At 33.5% G+C, this 20348-nt stretch overlaps 5 protein-coding genes and 1 non-coding gene across 7 annotated transcripts; 3 read left to right on the top strand and 3 right to left on the bottom strand.

Moving 5' to 3' along the window:
- Positions 1–282: 282 nt before the first annotated feature.
- On the bottom strand, positions 283–3463 carry LOC133694057 (uncharacterized). The gene is made up of 2 exons (XM_062115479.1): positions 2898–3463; positions 283–1035 (listed from the first exon to the last, which is right to left on the bottom strand). The coding sequence occupies exons 1-2, from the start codon at positions 3165–3167 to the stop codon at positions 826–828; spliced, it is 480 nt and encodes a 159-aa protein (XP_061971463.1). The 5' UTR covers positions 3168–3463; the 3' UTR covers positions 283–825.
- Positions 3464–6212: 2749 nt separating this feature from the next.
- LOC133693310 (protein MIZU-KUSSEI 1) lies at positions 6213–7294 on the top strand. The gene has a single exon (XM_062114500.1). It carries the CDS (start codon positions 6325–6327, stop codon positions 7084–7086), a length of 762 nt encoding a protein of 253 aa, XP_061970484.1. The 5' UTR covers positions 6213–6324; the 3' UTR covers positions 7087–7294.
- Positions 7295–9569: 2275 nt separating this feature from the next.
- LOC133693398 (uncharacterized) lies at positions 9570–10379 on the top strand. Its single transcript, XM_062114604.1, has 3 exons — positions 9570–9804; positions 9898–9938; positions 10054–10379. The coding sequence occupies exons 1-3, from the start codon at positions 9609–9611 to the stop codon at positions 10144–10146; spliced, it is 330 nt and encodes a 109-aa protein (XP_061970588.1). The 5' UTR covers positions 9570–9608; the 3' UTR covers positions 10147–10379.
- A 917-nt stretch (positions 10380–11296) lies between these two features.
- On the top strand, positions 11297–13008 carry LOC133693397 (stress enhanced protein 2, chloroplastic). The gene is made up of 2 exons (XM_062114603.1): positions 11297–11712; positions 12441–13008. Exons 1-2 carry the CDS (start codon positions 11374–11376, stop codon positions 12708–12710), a joined length of 609 nt encoding a protein of 202 aa, XP_061970587.1. The 5' UTR covers positions 11297–11373; the 3' UTR covers positions 12711–13008.
- Positions 13009–15436: 2428 nt separating this feature from the next.
- On the bottom strand, positions 15437–18387 carry LOC133693972 (uncharacterized). Of its 2 annotated transcripts, none has more exons than XM_062115367.1 (10): positions 18150–18387; positions 17722–17834; positions 17495–17569; positions 17076–17144; positions 16828–16904; positions 16566–16654; positions 16347–16476; positions 16075–16165; positions 15920–15985; positions 15437–15667 (listed from the first exon to the last, which is right to left on the bottom strand). In XM_062115367.1, exons 2-10 carry the CDS (start codon positions 17770–17772, stop codon positions 15548–15550), a joined length of 768 nt encoding a protein of 255 aa, XP_061971351.1. In that variant the 5' UTR covers positions 17773–17834; positions 18150–18387; the 3' UTR covers positions 15437–15547. The 2 variants fall into 2 exon arrangements, with proteins under 2 accessions (XP_061971351.1, XP_061971350.1); XM_062115366.1 differs by having other exon boundaries at positions 17739–17834; positions 18150–18385.
- A 113-nt stretch (positions 18388–18500) lies between these two features.
- Positions 18501–18581, bottom strand: TRNAL-AAG (transfer RNA leucine (anticodon AAG)). The gene has a single exon. It is a non-coding gene; the product is annotated as a tRNA-Leu (tRNA).
- Between the last annotated feature and the right edge of the window lie 1767 nt (positions 18582–20348).

Below are 20348 nucleotides of genomic sequence, written 5' to 3'. Positions count from 1 at the left end.
GTTGGAAAAAAAGAGCTCCATCTGCAGCATAACCCAGCAATCAAACTAGTGTAACTAAACAAAAGATTGGTCTTTTATGACGGAGCCAAAATAAATAAATAAACGCAGCCAGCGTTTTCGGCCCTCGCCTACTTTAAGTACTAAAATAGAAATGCTAGCACAGAAATGTCTTTTCTTTCGAACAGGCATGGGCATTTGCTCGTTGAATACCAGCTCGATATCATCATGCAAATCTTTAGATCAAAAGCTTCTGCATATCTTGCTACATGCAACTATGTTAAATTCAATGCCTTGGCAAAATTTGCATCTGCTTATATTAGCCTTCGTTGCAACTTGCAAGAAGTACATTGTAGCGAACACAAAAAAGCGTTCTAAATTTGAAAGAGAGAGAGATGGGAACGCAAATGCCAAAGAGCTTGATCATTCTACTCTAAAAGAAATATGCCGCAGAGTTTATTTTTGAGTCAAAGAAAGCAATTTATGCTTAGCACACAATCCCATGATCTGTGTCAAAATACATGTGAGATTCATGGGAAACCAGCTTTGCTCCAATCAACATTTTCAGCCTCTACTCTGATTGAAAACCATAACGGTCACACCTTGCATGATTTTAGCAGCATACACCTGAAACAAGCTGCAACCTGATGTCTATCCCTTAATTAGGATCAGTGGTTCTCGTCAAAATCGACCTCCTCTTAAGCAAATGGCAGCAAATTTCCTGTACAGATTTTTCTCTGGAGAGGTTCGTCTCCTGTACAACAACTTCAGAAAAGCTAGATAGATGGACTCAAAGTGATCAGCTAAAGAGAAGCACGATAACATATATTATCTTTCTTTTTTCTGCTCCGAGTTTAAGGAATTATCAGACATGGAGTCCAAGCCAAAACACTTAAGAAATGCAAGTTTAGCAAGCCTAAAATAGTTGCAGGGATGGAAATCGATGAAGTTTGCAGAATTTCCGAAGTTGTCTTCACCTACTATTCTTCTGCCTGTGTTTGTTGTTATCTCTCCCTTTATACTTTCGTTCTGATGCACCTGCGAAAATCTTAAAACAGTTAGATATCTCACAATGCAATCTATATTACATACATGAACTTCATTCCTCTTACAAGTTCTCCATGTGCTGCTTAATGCTAACTTTCTAGGGCCCAAGAAGTGCGCAAATTCAGAGTTTTTAAAACACTTGTAGATTTTGGCAACCTTCAAATTTATCACATCCTTAGCTAGAAGCAGGTAAAAAACAATTAAGACTAAGTATTTGAATCATAAATGCCCTTTTTATTTAATTACAATCACAAATCCATTTTTAAAAATAAAAAACATATTCGATTCTAAGTTAAGATAAGAAGACAATGTTAAAACTATAACGCACTACTCACACGAGGAAAAAAAAAATCTAAATTACCTTAACCTAAAATTAATCCAAAACAAAATTGCTAACCACTTATAAAATTTTTTGGTGATTTTTTATATGGTATAGTTAAAATTATCTTATCGAGATTTTTCTAACGGTACTAAATATATAAGAAATAGAGCTCTGATATGTTCCCATGACCCTATTATTTCTTTCCCTCATTTTTCTTCTCTCTTTCCTCTCTCATTGCACATGAGCTTGTTTTTCTTTTCTTTTTTGGTGGTTTTTCAAGATATGATTAGAATCATCTTGTTAATATTTTTTTAACAATACCGAGTGTGTAAGAAACTAAGATTCAATGTGTACCCGGTTACCCCTTTTTTCTTTTCCTCATTTTTCTTCTCTCATTTCTCTCTCATTGCACATGAGCCTGTCTTTCTTTCTTATTTCTTGACCATTGAATGTTAAATATCATATCTTGTTCATTGAATCTTCATAAATTTTTATATTTGGCATATTAATTAATTTATATAAGAGATGTAAATTTGATTTTTTAGTAAACAATTGCCATTTTCAATAGCAGTTATTATAAAACTAATATTCAAAATTACATTTGTGTTAAACTGTGTTATTGTTCAAAAAAATCCTAGGCAAAAATGACTAATTTGTAAAGTTGTTTTTGGTTAGCATTATAGAATAGAAAAATACAAATATAAAAAATTAAAAAAAATATTTGGTTGGAAAAAAAAAGAAATCTAAAAAAAAAAATTGAATGCATTTGTGTATTTTCAAAAAAAAAAAAATACAAGACTCGTGTATTTGGGAGTGTAGTTGTGGTTGCTTTTCAAAGTGTTTTTCACTCAGAAAAATATGTTAATAATGTTTTTTTATTTTTAAAAAATTATTTTTGAGATTAACATATCAAAATAATTTAAAAACACCAAAAATATATTAATTTAAAGGAAAAAAAATTTAAAAATGCTTTTCAAATACAGTAACAAACGCCCATAAACACTTACGAGGAAGGGTGATTGCAAAAAATAAAAATCGGTGAGGTGATTAAGTCACTGGATTGTTATTAGAGGCCTAGATCCATGTTTGTTTTCCGGATTCATTTACAATGTTGAGGTAATTAATTTACAATGTTGAGGTAATTACAATGAGAATTAAGTTAATTGTTCTGCTGGTAAAATCTTTAAATATCAACTTGAAGGCGGAACGGCTTAATTGCAGCAACAAGAACCAATCCTCAATCCTGCAATTCTCATGACTAGAGAATATATGACAGTGACGATGGGGGTAATGCAAAAGTGTTTATATATATATATATATATATATATATATATTACAATAATATTTTCTATTTATTTTTAAAATTTTATTTTTAATATTAAAATATCAAAACGGACAAAGTAGAAACGAGTAGTTCCCAAGTAAACAAAAAAAACTTTACCTAAAGGGGTTTAAAAATTCTTTTTAAGGCCAGAGCAAAGGAAACATGAGATAAGAGAAAAGTAAAACGGACAAGGAGCTAGCTTCATACCTGGCTGTGTTGCAAGCAGTCTGTGGCAGTTGTTGTGTGATCATTATGCTCGAGTGTTTGCTTTTCTAAATGGGAATTGAGAGGCATGAAGACACCAACAGCAGATGGCGAAGCTGAGGAAGAAGAGGTGGTGGTGTCCGAGAGATCTGAAGGAAAGAAACTGAAACAGAAAAGGAGAATGACGAGGAGGACCAAGACCAATATTTGGATCCATATCAGCCAGGGAATTCTATGGCCTTCTACTGTAAGCTCGTCGCCAAGATCAAACATGGGTAGAAGAAGAGAAGGTCGGCGTGGAAGCGGCTGCCTGAGAGAGAGAGAGAGAGAGAGAGAACCGGGGGGCAGGACGAGATGTAGGGAAGGGGAGGAGCTAAGCTAGGAGGAGGTCAAGGGGTGGAAAGCATAGAAAAGAATAAAAAATTGAATATTATATTTCTGGATTTGCTAGCCATGAAAGTCGTCTTTTCACAATGACAGCTGCCGTTGATATGTCTGAAATAAGATTCTATTACTTGTCTGAAACAAGTACAAACCACCCTCTTGGTTTCGCGTGGCTGTGTTTTCTAACGCTTGAAAATCCTAAAATTCGAGTTATTTTAAAAAATAACCACCGGCCCTTAAAAAATAACAATTAATAAATTTATTTTTATCCTCTTTATTTAATTGGCTGGGTGCCAATTATTTATGAAAAGACCGGGTACACTTAAAAGCAGGTCCACGTGGTGGTGACTGATGGAAAATAAAAGCCAAGACTGGTTGACGTGGCAACTAAACCAATGGACTCCGCCGAGTTTTATTGATTGCCCAATCATTTTCGCACACCGACGTGAATATACCTGGATACTTTTGCTTAATAACACTTTCTGATAAAATAACATAATTTACGTGAATTATTATTATTATTATTGCTAGATTTATTATGTTGAGAGATTTTTTTTTATGGCACAGGTAGTGTTGTAATAGAAAATTTAATATGTTTTTAATGTTTATTTATTTATTTTTTCTTTTTTTAATCTATTTCGTTTTTTTGATATTGTTATTTTATAACCGATAAACTATGAATGCCATGTTTTTTTAATTATAATATATATAAATTGTGTTATTTCAAGGATTTTTTTATTTATTTTAAAAAATAAAATTTATCTTATTTATGGAAACGCGTGTTGTGTTTCTTTCTGCGTATTTTGGCAACAGCACGTGGGCTGCTGTTCTCGGGAACCACTACAATATGCAATGATATAAAATTTATCATGTCATTTTAAGTTTTTTTTAAAAATAAAAATAATATTATTTGAATTTTAACTTGTAAGAAAATCAAATTAAATTTCCTCGTACATTTGTACCGGAACTTATAAAACTAATTATTTTATATATATATATATATAATTTCCTCGTAAAACTCCAACTACTTGCAATAATAACGTTGGGATTAGGATAATTTATCCATCAGATCAATCAATAGCCTGATATTGATGTGTTTTAAAACAAAACACGTTTTATGCCATCTGAGTTAAGTTTATGGAAACTTCGGAGAGACAGTTGCCAAAGAAGAATGAATGCCTTGCTGCTAGGTAACCATTGAACCTGGTTGAGAAGTCTGTTAGGTCAATAAAATAACCTTTCTGCGACTGATGAAAAAAACTGGATGAACTGCTTGATGCTCAAAAAAATTTTAAAAATAATTAGCATCAAGATCTGCATAGATATTTTATTTTGTTAACCATTATATCAATATATGTATCTTTTAACTTTGAATATTTTATGGTGAAATCTATCATATTTACTTATTAAATAATAAATATGATATCTTGAATTATTTAATTTTTATGGAAACTAAAACAATAATATTCATATAGTTATGTATCTACAAATTTCTTTTGGTTCTTATTATTGTGCTCATTTTAGTCTCGAGAAACTTCTTGATTTATAAATGCTTTAGAAAATTCAACCTTTATTAAGATTCTCAAAAAAACGACCACATTATTCACTCATACAGGTGATCTTTAAAGTATTTTTTTATATTTCACTTGGTGTACCAATATATAAAATCATTAAGAGCATAACTTATTATTTATCACGTTGCAACTAACACTTGTTTTATCATAGGAATAAACAAGAAATGATAATTTTTTTGACAATGTTAGATGATTTAGTTTTTCTTTTGAACTTAGATCTTGACATCTCCAATCAACTAGGTATGATTACTATCATTACACTCTTTTATTTTTAAAAGGCTTTAAGCTTATTCCTTTCGATGAATTATATACAAGTTAATTCTTTTGATAAATCTTTGGTTAGCGAATTCAAAATATTTTTCCTTGACTTTACATGGTCAATGAAAATAATTCCTTTTAAGAGCAAGTGTTTAATTAATAGTATTATGTCTACGATATATGTCTAGATTTATCATTATACATATTACTTTGTGTCATTCAAATTGTTGATTGACCATCACAATGGACACAAATAGCTAGCATTGGTTTTGTCCAATATGAAATATATTTTAAGAAATTCTGAAGCCATTAGGCTTTCTCTCCAGTTTCATCAAAAATAATAAACTCTGATTTTATCATGGATCTTACAATACATATTTGTTTAGATGATTCTCATGACATAGCCACTCCACCAAGTATAAAGACATATCTAATAAATTTTTAATTCATAGTATTAGATATTTAAGTGATATCACTATACCCTTCCAATATCGTTGGGTAACTAGTATAATATAATCTATACTAGATTACTTGTAAATCTACTCGATTTGCGAACCGAGTCATCAACAACCAAGTGTTATAATATTTTGTAACATATATTGAACTCCTAAAGTATATTATTCTAAAGTAAAGATATAATTTTTCTAAAGTATATTACCGAACACTATTTTTACTAATTCCACTTCTAATTTGCAATATAGCATGATATAACCAAAATACAATTCATGATAACGATACCACAAAAACCTCTGTTTAGCCACTAATATATTGTTCTATTATTAATTGAGTCTTAATCATTTTGATTTTATCAATTTTATGCTAATTAACCACCTTCAATCAAGAATAAAAGAAAGGCATTTTTATTTTTATCTTAGCTGTAGACTGTAGTAGTATAGCTGGATAAATTTTACCTCAACGGGAGGAAAAAAATGCAATTCATTTTTATATTAGTTAATTAGCTAGCATGGGATATACAGAGATTAACAAATTAGAAAAGGAACTTAAATACAAGCAATCCATTTTTAACCTAATGATCTGGTGTTAAATTAAGGACAAAAAAGCCAACGAAATCCCCAGAAACATAGGATCGTTGACCATATCCAAGGCTCCCAACTTTATCCCCTACCACAAACCAGCATCTAACAAAACGTACATCAATATCTCTCTGTCTCTCTGATGGCAATCTCCCCTTTCTGGAACATCGAAGTCCATTCATGGGGGAGTTATTTCCTCGAGGCAGCTCTGCGTCCATAGATGACTTGCCAGAAACACCTAAAACACCAAAACCACCACCATCACCACCACTTCCCCCAACACAGCACCAACAATTATCTCTTGTCCAACCACCCCAAAAAAAGAAACACAAACCCAAAGTTTTTCGTATCTTACGCTCGGTTTTTCGAACTTTCCCCATTATAACGTCCCCAGCATGCAAGATTCCTGTCCTCTCGGGGGGATTGTTAGAGAGTGCTCGGGGGATTTCGGGAAGTAAAGTTACAGGGACTTTATTTGGGTATCGTAAAGGTAGGGTAAGCTTGTCCATGCAAGAAAACCCCAGGTGCCTCCCTTCATTAGTTGTTGAGTTATCAATGCAAACCAGCGTGTTACAGAAAGAAATGAGCACAGGGATGTTAAGGATTGCCCTAGAATGTGAAAAGAGATCTGATAAAGATAAGATTAGGGTGTTAGATGAGCCATTGTGGACAATGTTTTGCAATGGCAGAATGGGTGGCTATGGTGTTAAAAGAGATGCCTCGGAGGAGGATTTGAATGTCATGGAGCTTCTCAAGGCAGTATCCATGGGGGCTGGGGTACTTCCAGGGAATTCTGTGGTCGAGGGCCCAGATGGGGAGGTGGCCTACATGAGAGCCCATTTTGAACGTCTTGTGGGCTCAAAGGATTCCGAGACACTATACATGATAAGCCCAGAGGGTGATACTGGGCCTGAACTTAGTATATTCTTCGTGAGGGTTTGACTAAGATTACTGAAACGGGGTTTTGCTGTTCTTTTCATGAACTGACGTTTTCTTGCTAACGAAAGAGATGACTGGCGAAATCTTCTTCGTTTCTAGCTATTTTTTCATTATCTTTTATTTGTACAAATGTAAAGTCTCCTCCAGGAAAAAGACTAAAACCTCTAAAAACACCTTATAGCAATTGCCATGATGTTCTGTTTTGTGCTCATTTACCCCTTTCTTATGTTTTTTTGGATCAGATTGAGAGGTGATCATGCACTCGTTCACTTTGTTTTTAACCCCTCCTCTTTCTTTCTTTTTTACTTAGATGGGATTCATAATTTGTCCATGGATTGGACTCCTAGAGTCTACTAGTAATAGCTTGAACTTGGTGGGGGGAAAAGGAGTATGAAAGCCAAATTTAAAGCTTAGAATGCTCTGTTCTAAGAAACCAGTCACTGGCTAATTGCCCCGAACTACACCTTACATCGGATAAAACAAACTTAACATAAGAAAAGAATGTGCAATCGTTGCCAAGTGTTTTATAACGACAAAATTTCTTCTTCTGTTTTTTTTTCAAGAAAATTTCTAATAATTTTGACACAATTGCATTGAAAAATATAAGAACAATACACCGCGTAAATGTTGCTAGGGGATGCTTTTTTGTTGCCTGGTGGGTCAATGAAGAAACTCCTTGACATATCCTCTTACCTATTTTGAATTTCAAATTGAATTGGAAATGAGATGAACTGTTATGACCCAGCAATATAATATAACGATTTCAAATAAGACACAATTAAAACCTGATTTATTTCAAGAATATATATATATATATATTGAAATGATAATATTTTAGATTGACTCGATTTAACTTGTCAAATTTACTATGGGGATCATGATCCAGGCTGGGTTTAATTTTTTTTTTTGTAATTTAATTTTTATTTAATTATACGACAATAAAAATTAATATCCATAAAAAACCAAACAATTAAAATTTAAGAAAAAAAATCATCTTGAAGGATGCACAGAAAAAACTTGCAAATGTTATAAAGTTTTTTTACCACCTTATTTTAAAATAAATAAAAAATTAAATGATATTTAATCAAATAATATAAAAAAATTTAGCGACAACATCATATATATATGTATATATATATATATATATATATATATGTATATATATAATTGAAAAAGGCTATATCTTAGTAAAAAAAAGTCAAAATTTAATTTTATTCAATAAAAAAATCTCAAATTAATTTATAATTAATCTACATTAAAAATATAGTAAAAAAAAAAGCTAGACACATTGATCGGCCGGCGTGCTAGGCCTTCCTTTTTTTTCTCTCTCTATGATAAAGGATAGAAGATATATTATTCATCTTTTTTTTATTTAAAAAACAGATGATATTTTGTTTGTAGCTACAGATAACCTGTTATTTGCTAATTTAGTTTTTAATGACAAGAGAGTAGTTGAAAAGTTGAGGTAAGAGTATTTGTTTATTTAAAAAATTATTTTTCAATCTATTTTTACTTAAAAGCACAAAATAAACACTCCACAAACTTAAATATATATAACCTCAATACAAACTTTAATTTGAAAAAAAAAACCCTAAGATCAACTTGAAAAAAAAAAACTCAAGCCTCAAACTATTTTTTTTCTGTTGTTCTAAATGATGAAAAACTCCATGGGCCTAAAACTTTTAAAAAGGATGGAATAAAAACTAAATTTTTTTTTAAAAAAATACTTTTTTTGTTGCTTATATTTGATTTCTCGAGTCTTAATTTTTTTACACAAAAAAATTAAATTTTATTTTTCAAAATTAAAAGTTAACTGAACACTGGGGCTTTTTTGTTACATATATAATCCTATAAAAACAAATCATCATCAAACTCAAATCTAAATTAGCGATTAATATAAAAATATTAAATTAAAAAAACTAATTCTTTGGTAACTAAAGTGAAAAAATTTCAAATGATAAAAAAAATTAAATAAACAGAAATATTATATGAATCCATAATATTATGTATCTTGCTTCATGTCAATTTGATATTGTGGTAAATTTTATTTTTTAATTTTATTTCATTTAAAAAATATTAAATTAATTTTTTAAGAGTTTTTTTTATGATTTTGATATGCTGATGTTAAATATAAAAAAACATAATTTTAATATATTTTCAATGAAAAATCATTTTAAAAAATAACATTGCATTATATTATCAGACACACACAATAATGCATCTACAGGGAAATAGCCTCTTTTTTTTGGTTAAGAAAGGAGATTTAAATTTTAGATTTCTCAAGGAACATAATTATTGATTGAATTATAAATTTATTGACAGATTTCAAGTCACTCAAATGACTTTTACTAAGTTAACACCATCAAGAAGTCGAGCACTAAAATTCGCAATGATTGTGAATTTAGCCCATATCCATCAATTTTCTATTAAGTAGTACTGATTACTGGGAACCTTCCAGCCAAAAACAATGAAATGCCATGCAATAAAATACAATTATCAGTCAAATTATAACCAAAGCACATGGAATGGTGCTGGATCATCCATTGACTCGTCTAGGGACTGCAGAAAGTTGGCAGGCACAAGCTATATATAAAAGCTCCTATGGGTCATCTTTGACTGCTGAAACCAAGAAAGTGCGTGTAATGGAGAAACTTGCACAAGATCTGAAGAGAGGATTCCTCAATCTATTTGAAGCTATCAGAGGTAGCAGAACCTCTCAAGGTGAGCCCAACATCTAATATCAATTAATTGAAAACAGTAATACTGCATTTTCATGGCAAAATCCAGTAAATCCCATTTCTTTTCTGTTTTCAGGAAATGAAAACGGGGATGAAGCCGCGTCAGAATCAGTGGAGGTTTACTTTTTCTTTCGTTTTCTTTTCTTCTTGAAATCATCTGATTTGTCATTAGGAGTAGAATACTGTCAAGAGACTTTTGAAGTAGAGATTTGCCAATAATGTTGATCTGCAGGAAGTAACTGTACAAGACAGAGGCGTCAAAGTCACAGCCAGGGGTCCAAAACGCCCAGGGGTGCCCAAAGGTCCACCCCCGAAGAATGCTTGAAGAGTCTGCTACTCAAATTCACAAGCCTTGTACCCAATCTTGATTTCTGCTCCAAATAATTTCTTTGAGGTTACTTGTGCTGTAATCAATCATCCATGTTCACTTGTATTTCATTTGGTGGGATTCATCTTCTCCTCTTTGTTTTAGCCCTGTAGGAAATGTCTTCCTAAGATCATGGGCACAATTATGTATTATGGCCGATTTCTTGCTACACGTGAAAAACTCTTAAATCCCACGGCATGTCATCATGATATTAAGTTATTGTCACTATCAGTCATCATATAAATTCAATACAGCAAGTTAACGAAATAGAAATCATAATGAATGGGAAAGTTGAACGAGTAGGAAGGCAGGTTTGCACCTTGAGCTAGCTAGCTTGTTCAGTGTGGATGGCCACCGCTTTGAAGTCTTCCTGCTGTAAGGGGCGATGGTGGTGCTAGGGGCGGAGCCAGAGTCAAATCTTTGCAGAGCCAGCGCCCCTGGGTGGTACCATCCGAGCTGTACACAACAGGGGTCAAATTCTATATTGCTGCACAAACAGCTTGCAAATGATAAAAACAAGTTCAGAACCTCTTTTCTGATATCTACTTGAACAAGTTCCCAGAAAATAATCTTTTCTGGACACTTCATTTCTGAAAAGTCATTTAAAAGTGGAACCGGAACCTGAACTGGACACTTCATTTCTGGCTATTTATTTTTATGTTTAAAAAATATTTTTTTTAAAAAATAAATTATTTTTTATATTTTTATTTCCTTCAAATTATATATATTTTTATTTTTATATATTAAAAATAATTTATTAAAAATAAAAAAAATTATTTTAATATATTTTTTAAAAAAATATTTTAAAAAATAATCTCTCTGACACGTGGTTCTTGTTTTGGACAGGCTATTCACTAGCCACCGGACTCGGTCACTTAACATTAATGAAAGCCTAGAGGCATGCTTCGCTCATTTTGACACGTAAACCATAAAGCAGCCTGTCATATATTCCATTTTCTTTTTTAATAACAAAACTACATGTCGTCTTTACACTAGCCCACCCACCCACTTCTACCATTTGAAAACGACGTCACCGAACCAAAAGCTCACCACGTCATCGCTGGACTTCACAAAGAAAAGTCCTGACGTGTCTACATAAGCTACCACCACCAAGGCAACCTCAAAAGCACAGTAACCCCAAGGTTCCAGGAATCAGTAGACCAACCCTGCTCTTGTCTCTCTAATATGGCAAGGGTGGCAGCGCGTGCTATCAACTGCCAGCTCGTAGATAAAAAACCAGATGTTTTCAGCAGAGAAGTTGGTGCAGCTATTCCAGTTCAGGTTCCGGTTCCAAAAATCAAGGCTAATATAGCCGAGAATGGGAAGATAGTGTTGCAACCAAGGCTGTGCACACTGAGGTCGTACGGCCAGGATGGATTTGGGGTAGTGAAGACTAGCTCAAGAAAGGACAGTGGAGATCATGATGATCAGGTGGTGTCTCCGTTTTTTGAAACTTTATCTGAGTATATTGAAAGCTCTAAGAAAAGTCGAGATTTCGAGATCATTTCTGGTCGACTTGCTATGGTAAGTCAATTCATCTCTATACGTCTCTCTGATTTTTAACGCAGTTATTAACCCCTTTTATTTTGTTTGATGAGTGATTATGATAACCTTTAATAGTACTAGTAATAATCAACAATAAAAGAAATTTAAGATATGATTTGTAGCCATATCCCATAATTTAAGGAAATAATTTAAAAGAATCAAGTTGCTTGAGAAAAAACAAATCGATCCCATGAATTAATCTGTGCTCGGATTTAATCTCCTGTAATTGGATATTGGATCAGTAGTTAGGAATCCCTTCACAAAATCAATATTTATCAACTTGATTTAATCTCTTCCATTTTTTTTTTCTAGCTAGAGTTGAAGATATAAAGCATATCGATCATTCAACTTAGGAAGATTGATCTTCTCCCTTAAGATGTTTTCTTATTCTAAATGGTAATAAGTATTGCGTTTTCTTATTTATAGTGCAAATTATTGCGATTTTGAGTTTGAAGAGTCTCCAGATATAGCCGAACAAATCACCTGCTAGAAAAAAAACACTATCCAGCTCCTCTCTTCTTTGATCAAAACCTTAAAATCCCCAGTTTTCCTATTCCACCCAAGACAGAGAGAAACTTACAGAACATAAACTCAATCTGTTCACTCAGTTTGATCCTTGTCACCTTAGTGCAATAAGAACAATTGATGCAAATTTGTAAGCCTTTCACTAAGAATCACTTTTTTCATGGAATGAATGTTTCCTGCAGATTGTGTTTGCAGCAACAGTAACAACAGAGGTGGTTACTGGGAATTCTGTGTTTAGAAAGATGGATTTAGTTGGGATTGAAGAAGCAGTAGGAGTATGTCTGGGAGCTGTTACTTGTGCTGCAATATTTGCTTGGTTCTCTAGCGCTCGCAACAGAGTAGGCCGTATCTTCACGATTGGCTGCAACACGTTTATTGATTCACTGATAGATGAGATTGTCGATGGCCTTTTCTATGATACTGAACCCAGTGACTGGTCTGATGAGATTTAAGCATACGAAGTGTCAGTGCATTATGCAGAAGAAGTTGAGCATCTAAGGAAATTGTGCTTCTATTTTGCAGATTGGTGTATACATATCTCAGGAATCTCTGTAAAATTATGGATTTTGATTTTCATCATGTTGTATTTTCTTTGACAAGTACACGAAGAGTTGATCGTGGTTTATCCTCGATTACAATGATACCTATAGTAACTTTCAGTGTATACTACACATAAACACGTGCTTAAGTCTTCCGTAAAGTCGTCTGTCCTGCACGTAAAATGAAATTTACTCATTTCTTTTGTGTTTACTGGGATTGAATTTCCCATGCAACTGTCTTATTATTTTCATTACCATATCCATTTTACGACTTGGAATTATATACTATGTAGCAGGGGTATGAGCATATACTGCATCTAATAACCTTAGTTTGGTCCTTATTGCCTATTGTCCCAACGATTGTCAGCAAATTTCTGTTTTTCTTATGAATTTCAGCTTTTACCTGCCTTGTTTTTGGATGATGGTATAAATACATGGCTCCCATCAACAAGAAGGATGTGACAATGTGATGACACCCAAGAAAACATAGAGAAACCTATCTCGTTCTTTTCTGCATTATCAATTTTTTTAATTACAAGCAGCAACGACTTGTTCTTGTTGAATTTGTGTTCTTATTTTTGCCGAGGAGCATGACATGATTGATTGTTTCTCTTTTCCAAGATATGGGTGCTCCTCCAAAAAAGACATGAAATCTAGTAACTGATCATCTAATTGTTGGGATCTATATTGTGATTTGAGTAGTTCATCATCTAAGATGTGAGCCTTTTATTTTGTTCTATTGGGAATTTAGTTGGTTTTTCCCTAATCATATTTGCTTTCTAAAGTATATCCAGAGTGTATTTACACTGCAAAATAGCTATACCTTACTTTGAGTAAGCAACCACAACTCCAAGTAAGCACATGAGATGAATCAAGTCTTTGATCCAAAAAATATTATGTAAAAATCTCTTAAACTCTTTGATTATGATGTTATTGTTTATTGCGATGATCATATCACTGACATAAAATAATATTATTGTGAAAGATGCACCTCGTATCTTGATAAATAAGGAATAGTTTGCCTTAGATTGTTGAGATTCACTTGTTTGATGGTTGTTGAGAACTTTGAAAACCATTCGTGTGATACTTGCTTTAAATCATATAGTGAATTCTGAAGTCAACATATCATATTCACTTCCTAATAATGAAGGCCAGAGTACATAAACATTTTCATCCAAATCACTATGAAAAAAGGCATTTTAAACATTGAGTTGATACAAGGACCAATGTCAAACAACATCAACAAGAAGTAAGTATTTGAGAGTGATTAATTTTGCTATGGGTGAAAAGGTTTCGGTATACTCAAGACCTTCCATTTATGCATAACCCTCAGCGATAAGATAAGCTTTGTATCTTTTAATTATGCCATCAGAGCGGTATTTAATTTTATATACTCATTTACTTTTTTATTGACTCGTTTTTCTAGTGTTTCTAGTGGTAAGGAGCTTAAAGTCCACGTTTTGTTTTGTTTTGTTCAAAAGCTGTCAATTTTGCCTGCATAAGCTCCCTCCATCTTGGATCGGAATCAATCTGTGCAAAGAATTTTGGTTTGCAATGAGGAGAAAGACTAATGATAAAACAATAGTGAGATGAAGATAAGAGATCATAAATTTTTTTTAAAAAAAATAGATAAAAGGTGATGAGTACCACGATTAGAAGACGATGAACCGGGGGGAAGCATGATGGCGTTGAAGTAGTGGTAATTTTAGAGGTGTGGCAGTGGGTGGTGTTCATTGACTACATCATGGAACTACATATGAAGTAATTACTGTTGATGACATGAGTGTGTCGATTATGGCTTCAGGAGGTGGTTGTTACATAAAAAGCGGTGACGAGATGGTGTTACTTGGTGAAGAGGAAGTTGTGGGGTTGGGCTGGATGTTGTCATGGAACTTGTTGGGCCGAGTGTGGGATGATGCTGTAATATTTGGTGATGAAGGTATTGGTTTTAGGTCAGTTGGTGCAGACAACATGTGTCAGAAGGTATTCAAGAAAGATTTCTATAAGCTGGCCGTTTCTGTTAATACCTTTCCAATTGCTGTGTACAGTTAGGAAACTGGATACCTAGCTGCGTGAGCTCTGATCACTTGGAGAATGGAGTGACAAGTCTCCAGGATTTTCTTTCAATGTATGGTCAATTGTACATGGGAGAGATAAGATCTTTTTCTTGAGGGAGGCTAGACCTAAGTCATAGATGAGTGATTCAGTCTGTTGTACGATTTTTTTCTGATACGGATGAAATAGAGGCTACACTTGAGGATCGGAGGTTCATTTTGCAGGATGAAATATTCTGATCCAAATGAACAAATGGAATCTACACATTGGTTGCAGTATTAATAGACAAGTCTGACTTGAAGTCGGATGCAGAGTTAATTTAATTTCAAACGAATAAAAAGGTTTCTGCACATTCTGTTTTTCCACGTCCATTGCAAATGACATGTTTTGGCTTCATAATTCGTCGCCACCATCTGCTGATAGGACCAGTTTGCTTGTAGAACTCTCTATGATTAAGTTCCTCTTTCTAAACTTTTGTCCTTTGCTCTGGAAAATGAATCGTGTACGATGCGATACAAACACAAGATATTCTACGAATCTAGTTCCCTGAACCAATGATTCATGGCTCGGTAGCTGAACTAGAATTGCTCAAAAATCATCTTTCATTAAGAATTTGCATGGAAAAGAGGAAAAGGGAGAATAAACAGCAAAGTTGGAAGTAAATACGATGGTCTAAGAAGGTACAGGCGATAGAATTATGCAGCTTTCTCGATCGCTTGAATGCATTCTAATACAGTCGCCTTATTCGACATTGCTGTCATTAGGGCTTCATGGAGTGACTTGTTATTTTTAATAAGAGATCCGCCAAATAAAACCTGCATTACTTTCTCCCAGAATCAGTATACACCATTAAAAGACTTCACAGGTGTTTTATTGCTTCAATGTTTCCTACCTTAGTCATGTATCACTCCATAATGAAACTACAGAAAGTCCCAGTTGTGTAGCTTTTATAATTTATTAGTGATCTAACCGATATATTCCAAATATATACACGTACATGTATTTATACACAAGTACGTATGGAAAGGAAATGAAAGGACCATGCAAGTCAGTTGATAATTACTTACAGCCCATCTAGTAAGATTCTGTTGCTGGTCTTTGCTGATCAGTGGTTTGCTTCTATTTATAAATCTCTGCATTAAATGGAAAGAAAATCCTCTGACTTTCAGTTTACTGCAACGTTTCTAAAACACAGTAGCGCAAGCACTATGCGATAGCAAACCTGAAGAGTGAAAAGGTCAGCAGATTGGCCAACCACTTTGTCATATTGCAGACCCTCTGCGGCTAGTCCAGCCATTGCTACAACCGCCAACCTGATAAAACATGGTTCAGCTTTATCAGTGTATGGTGGAACATTATGTATTTTTGAAGTATCTTACACCGAATTAACTTCCCATATATTCCAGCAGCAACATAGATTAGCCCAATATCAGGAAAATACATTGAACAACTTATTGTTTATGTTTTCGGGGGTCGATGCTTTAAAGCAGATACCTATCTAGCTCCTTAGCATCAAGCTGCCCACTATATATCAGCTTTTCCAGCTTTTCATCAATGAGATTGACATGCTCTTTCCCGATATCTAATGAGTAGTCCAGGATAGGAAGGCCAATCAAGTATCCAACTGAAATACAAAAGATCATTGTTTCATCAATCAGCTACTGAATCAGGCATTTCAATTCATTTGGTAGATGTATAAAATAGAGAGAGTACTTAAAAAATGAGCTGCTTCATGTCTAGCTATCCTCTCCTGATAGTCAGGAAAAACTGCAGAGAAGCCACTAATAGCAGCTTGAAGAAGCCTACAATTAACAGATAAAAAGTATCAGCCATAACATATGCATCCATGAGTTCTCTGTCAAATCTCTTCTAAAGAAAAAGGAAAATAGACTCGTTGCAATATCAGTGCATCAGAAAAGCACTTTAGAAGATTCCAGGTGACTTGTGAAGTTATATCTGTATAGCAAGATCTTACCCAGGAGAAATACTCCCCACAGCCAGGACAACTAGAGAAATGCTCCCTATCAAGTATGGCACAAAGAAACCCCAATCCTACAGAAAATATAAATATCATCAGAAGCAAGACTACTCAATTTTTTCTTGTATATGTTACACGCACAAAAGACTGTTCATAAGACTGCAGGAAGACACACAAACACTGCCTAACATATGCTTTTGCATGCAAATCACACAAAATAACACCGAGAAACGTTTAGAATTTACCCCAGGAAGCTGGCCAGCAAGGACTCCCAAAAAGCCTGTTGTTCCCACCACTGTGAAAAGAAAAGCTGCCTGTATTGCTGAAAGATATTAACTACATGAATGGTGGTTTGAACCTCATGTTTACGCTGTGCAGAAGGTGATATTTGTAACAAAAATAGTATTAAAAAAAAATAGTAATCAAATTCCAGCAGTATATAGACTGCAATTTAATTAGTTAGGAGGGGTTCAGATGCTTAAGTTGAAGCTAACGAAGCCCAATATTAAAGCAAGTCGCACTATAAGTTTCTCAACCTGTTTTCGTTCCATTCGATTTTAGCAGATGTGCTGTAATTAATGCTAGCGCACAGTGCCTACGTTAATGCTTTCTCCCTCCAAGTAAATCCATCTAGTGTAGCAGCATAACAATTATCAACACTTACATCATTTCTAACACTTGGAATTGCCAGGTTCTCTGCATTCTTAATTCCAAGAGTCGTCAGCTCCCGCAGAGATGTCTGGCACAGGGTTGACCAGTCAAGAAATTTGTTCCATGAAGACAAAAAAGACACAGTATTCAGGAAAACATATACATAATTCATGTACATGAATGAATGGTTTTGCAAGTATTTGCTAATATTTTGAGCAGCACAATCCCAGAACTTCATACTTGTGATGGAGACTGACCGTACGGCGAGAGACATATGGCTGAGAGCTCCATCTCTTAGCCCAACCAACCTCCCTTAGTTGATCAAGTGCCTCTTTAACAGCATCGCTGTCTTTCTGCAGCAAACACATATTTGTCAATGCTCCAATATAGCAACAGGAAAGAGGCGTGTAATAAAGCTGGCATCCATTATGGTACGTCAATCGGGATTTGTTCTTGAAAGCTGAAGGGGTTGGTTCATAGTTGTCAGATTAGAGTGACAACGACATTCATGTTCATCTCCTATAATATGATTACTGGTGATCAATTGCCTGAACTAAATTTGCCATGGTTGTTAAAAAATAGTGTAAACATATAATTGAAAATTCACAAAAATAATAGAAGCACCTAGTTTCGTTACTTTAACTAGATGAAAATCTTATCGATAGAACCTTAGCAAGTGCAGACTCAAGGGTCTTGAGGTCAACACCAGGTGCAGCAGAAGAAGCTCTTATTTGCAGCAGCTTGTGGTGATGATTACAGCACTGAAATGCAGTGTATGTTGATGCAGTAGTATTTGACAGAGAAACCATTGAAGTTAGCATTTTTTTTATTTTTTTGGCTCTTATTATTATTATTATTAAAGTTGCAGAAACTAAGCAAGCCGTTGGTGTTCTTGAAGATAAAATTCGAAAACTGAAGATAAGGTTGATTAGGCTTGGCGCACGCGGATCAGTTTCGGACACGTCACGAGTTTCAGGCTAAAACTTAACAATTTGAAAAACACAAAAGCATTTTAATCATGTTGAGAGTGGGATTTGAACCCACGCCCTTTCGGACCAGAACCTTAATCTGGCGCCTTAGACCAACTCGGCCATCTCAACACATGTTACCCACCTTCATAATTTATTTATATCTATGTTCTATTTGAATCAATCACCTTTTTTTTAAGAGGCCACCGGCTACTTAGAACAGAGAAGCTGTGTATTATTAAATTCAAGTGAAGTTACAACCTTTTCATATAATATCATGAATTAATGGGGGAAACCTATTTGGTTCAATCATAACAATATCTCTTAATTAAACATTGCTCATAGTTCTTTTATTAAATGATTTGTCTATGCTCTAATTACTAGTAATATAATGCATCATATTCTTAAAATATAAAATTTAACTTCATTCATAGAAAAGAAAATGTCCACCCCCACTAACTTGAATTTCTGAATTTTGAAACTAATGATTTTGGATTCTGCCAAAAGGAGAGCCCAATTTTTTGATTAAATTATTTTTCAAAGTATTATGAGGGTTGTTTTTTGAAGTGGTTTTTTTGTTTGGAAAAGCATATAAATAATATTTTTTATTTTTTAAAATTTATTTTTAATATCAACACATCAAAATAATCTAGAAATTTAAAAAATATATTTTAAATAAAAAAATAAAATCTTTAAAAACAGGTGGCCAATCATATTCCCAATAGCTTCCTGCACTTGGAACAGAAGAAGAGCTCCTTCCTTAGATAAGCATCTAAGATTATGTTATAGCGGCTCGAAACCTAGTCAAAAAGCCCAAGACAATTTACGGCCTGGCAAGAGCCTAAATAGCAGTTAAAATAGATCGGCCCGGCCCATATATAGGAAAACAAAGGTTGGGCCCGGATTGAACCAGGCCATAACAAACCCAGCTTGTGATCAAGTCTCCTTGACTTGAGGTTAGTTAAAAATGGTCTCGGTCATCTAAAACACATAAACCTTTTCTTTTCACAAATTAAATCCATGTTAAATTTGACAATTTTCTATAGAACCAGAACATGAGGAAACGTTTCCCAGAAAAACAAAAACATATCGTTTTGTAACGAATATTGACCATACAGAGGTTTCAAAAATAAGATAATTGATAGAGCAACAAATTCAAAAAAAAAAAAATTGTATGTTCTTAGGATTAAGATTGTCAATTTCATTATCTTCCTACTAGAATAATCGTTATACCTTGTACCATTTTAAAAAACAAAATAAAATAAAATAAGTTTCATTTCACCCATGATCTTAGATGATTTTGGATTTCTCGTTCAAAATCTGACCAAGATATTTTAGGTTTATTTCATCGTTTGTTCTGGTTAAAAGTTTGGAAAAACTAACAAATCATGAGATTATTGACTTGGAATGGAAAATGATTGTAAGTATAATTAAACAAAAAATTTCACATTGCATTTAACTTGTACAAACTTATTGTTATGAAAGAAACTGATGGATTTTAAGAGGTTTGAGCACTCTATAATAAAGTAAATCTTTATCTTTTTTTTAGATGAATGAATTATACCATGGTTATTAATATAGATATTCACTGGAAATTTATTTAATTATTAATTTTAAAATTCATAAAAATTAATTAAAATACACATAAATAACTCAAACAAAGACATCACTTTCTTCACCGATAATAATATCATATCATGATCACATGTCATCTCATAAGAAACGCTAATTACCAATATGAATTATCACAATAATAGGGAGCATCAACCTCTCTCCACGAATAAAAAATATAGCTATTAATAACTTATTTTTATTCACTAAACACGAAGAAGTACATGAAGTATCTATACGTGTTCTTCATTATTTCACCACTCTTTTTAAAACTACGTGAGGAAGGCA

This window comes from Populus nigra, chromosome 5, assembly GCF_951802175.1.
Source record: "Populus nigra chromosome 5, ddPopNigr1.1, whole genome shotgun sequence".
Taxonomy (NCBI): Eukaryota; Viridiplantae; Streptophyta; class Magnoliopsida; order Malpighiales; family Salicaceae; genus Populus; species Populus nigra.
The sequence above is the reverse complement of the archived record's forward strand: the minus strand, read 5'-3'. Positions and strand labels throughout refer to the sequence as shown.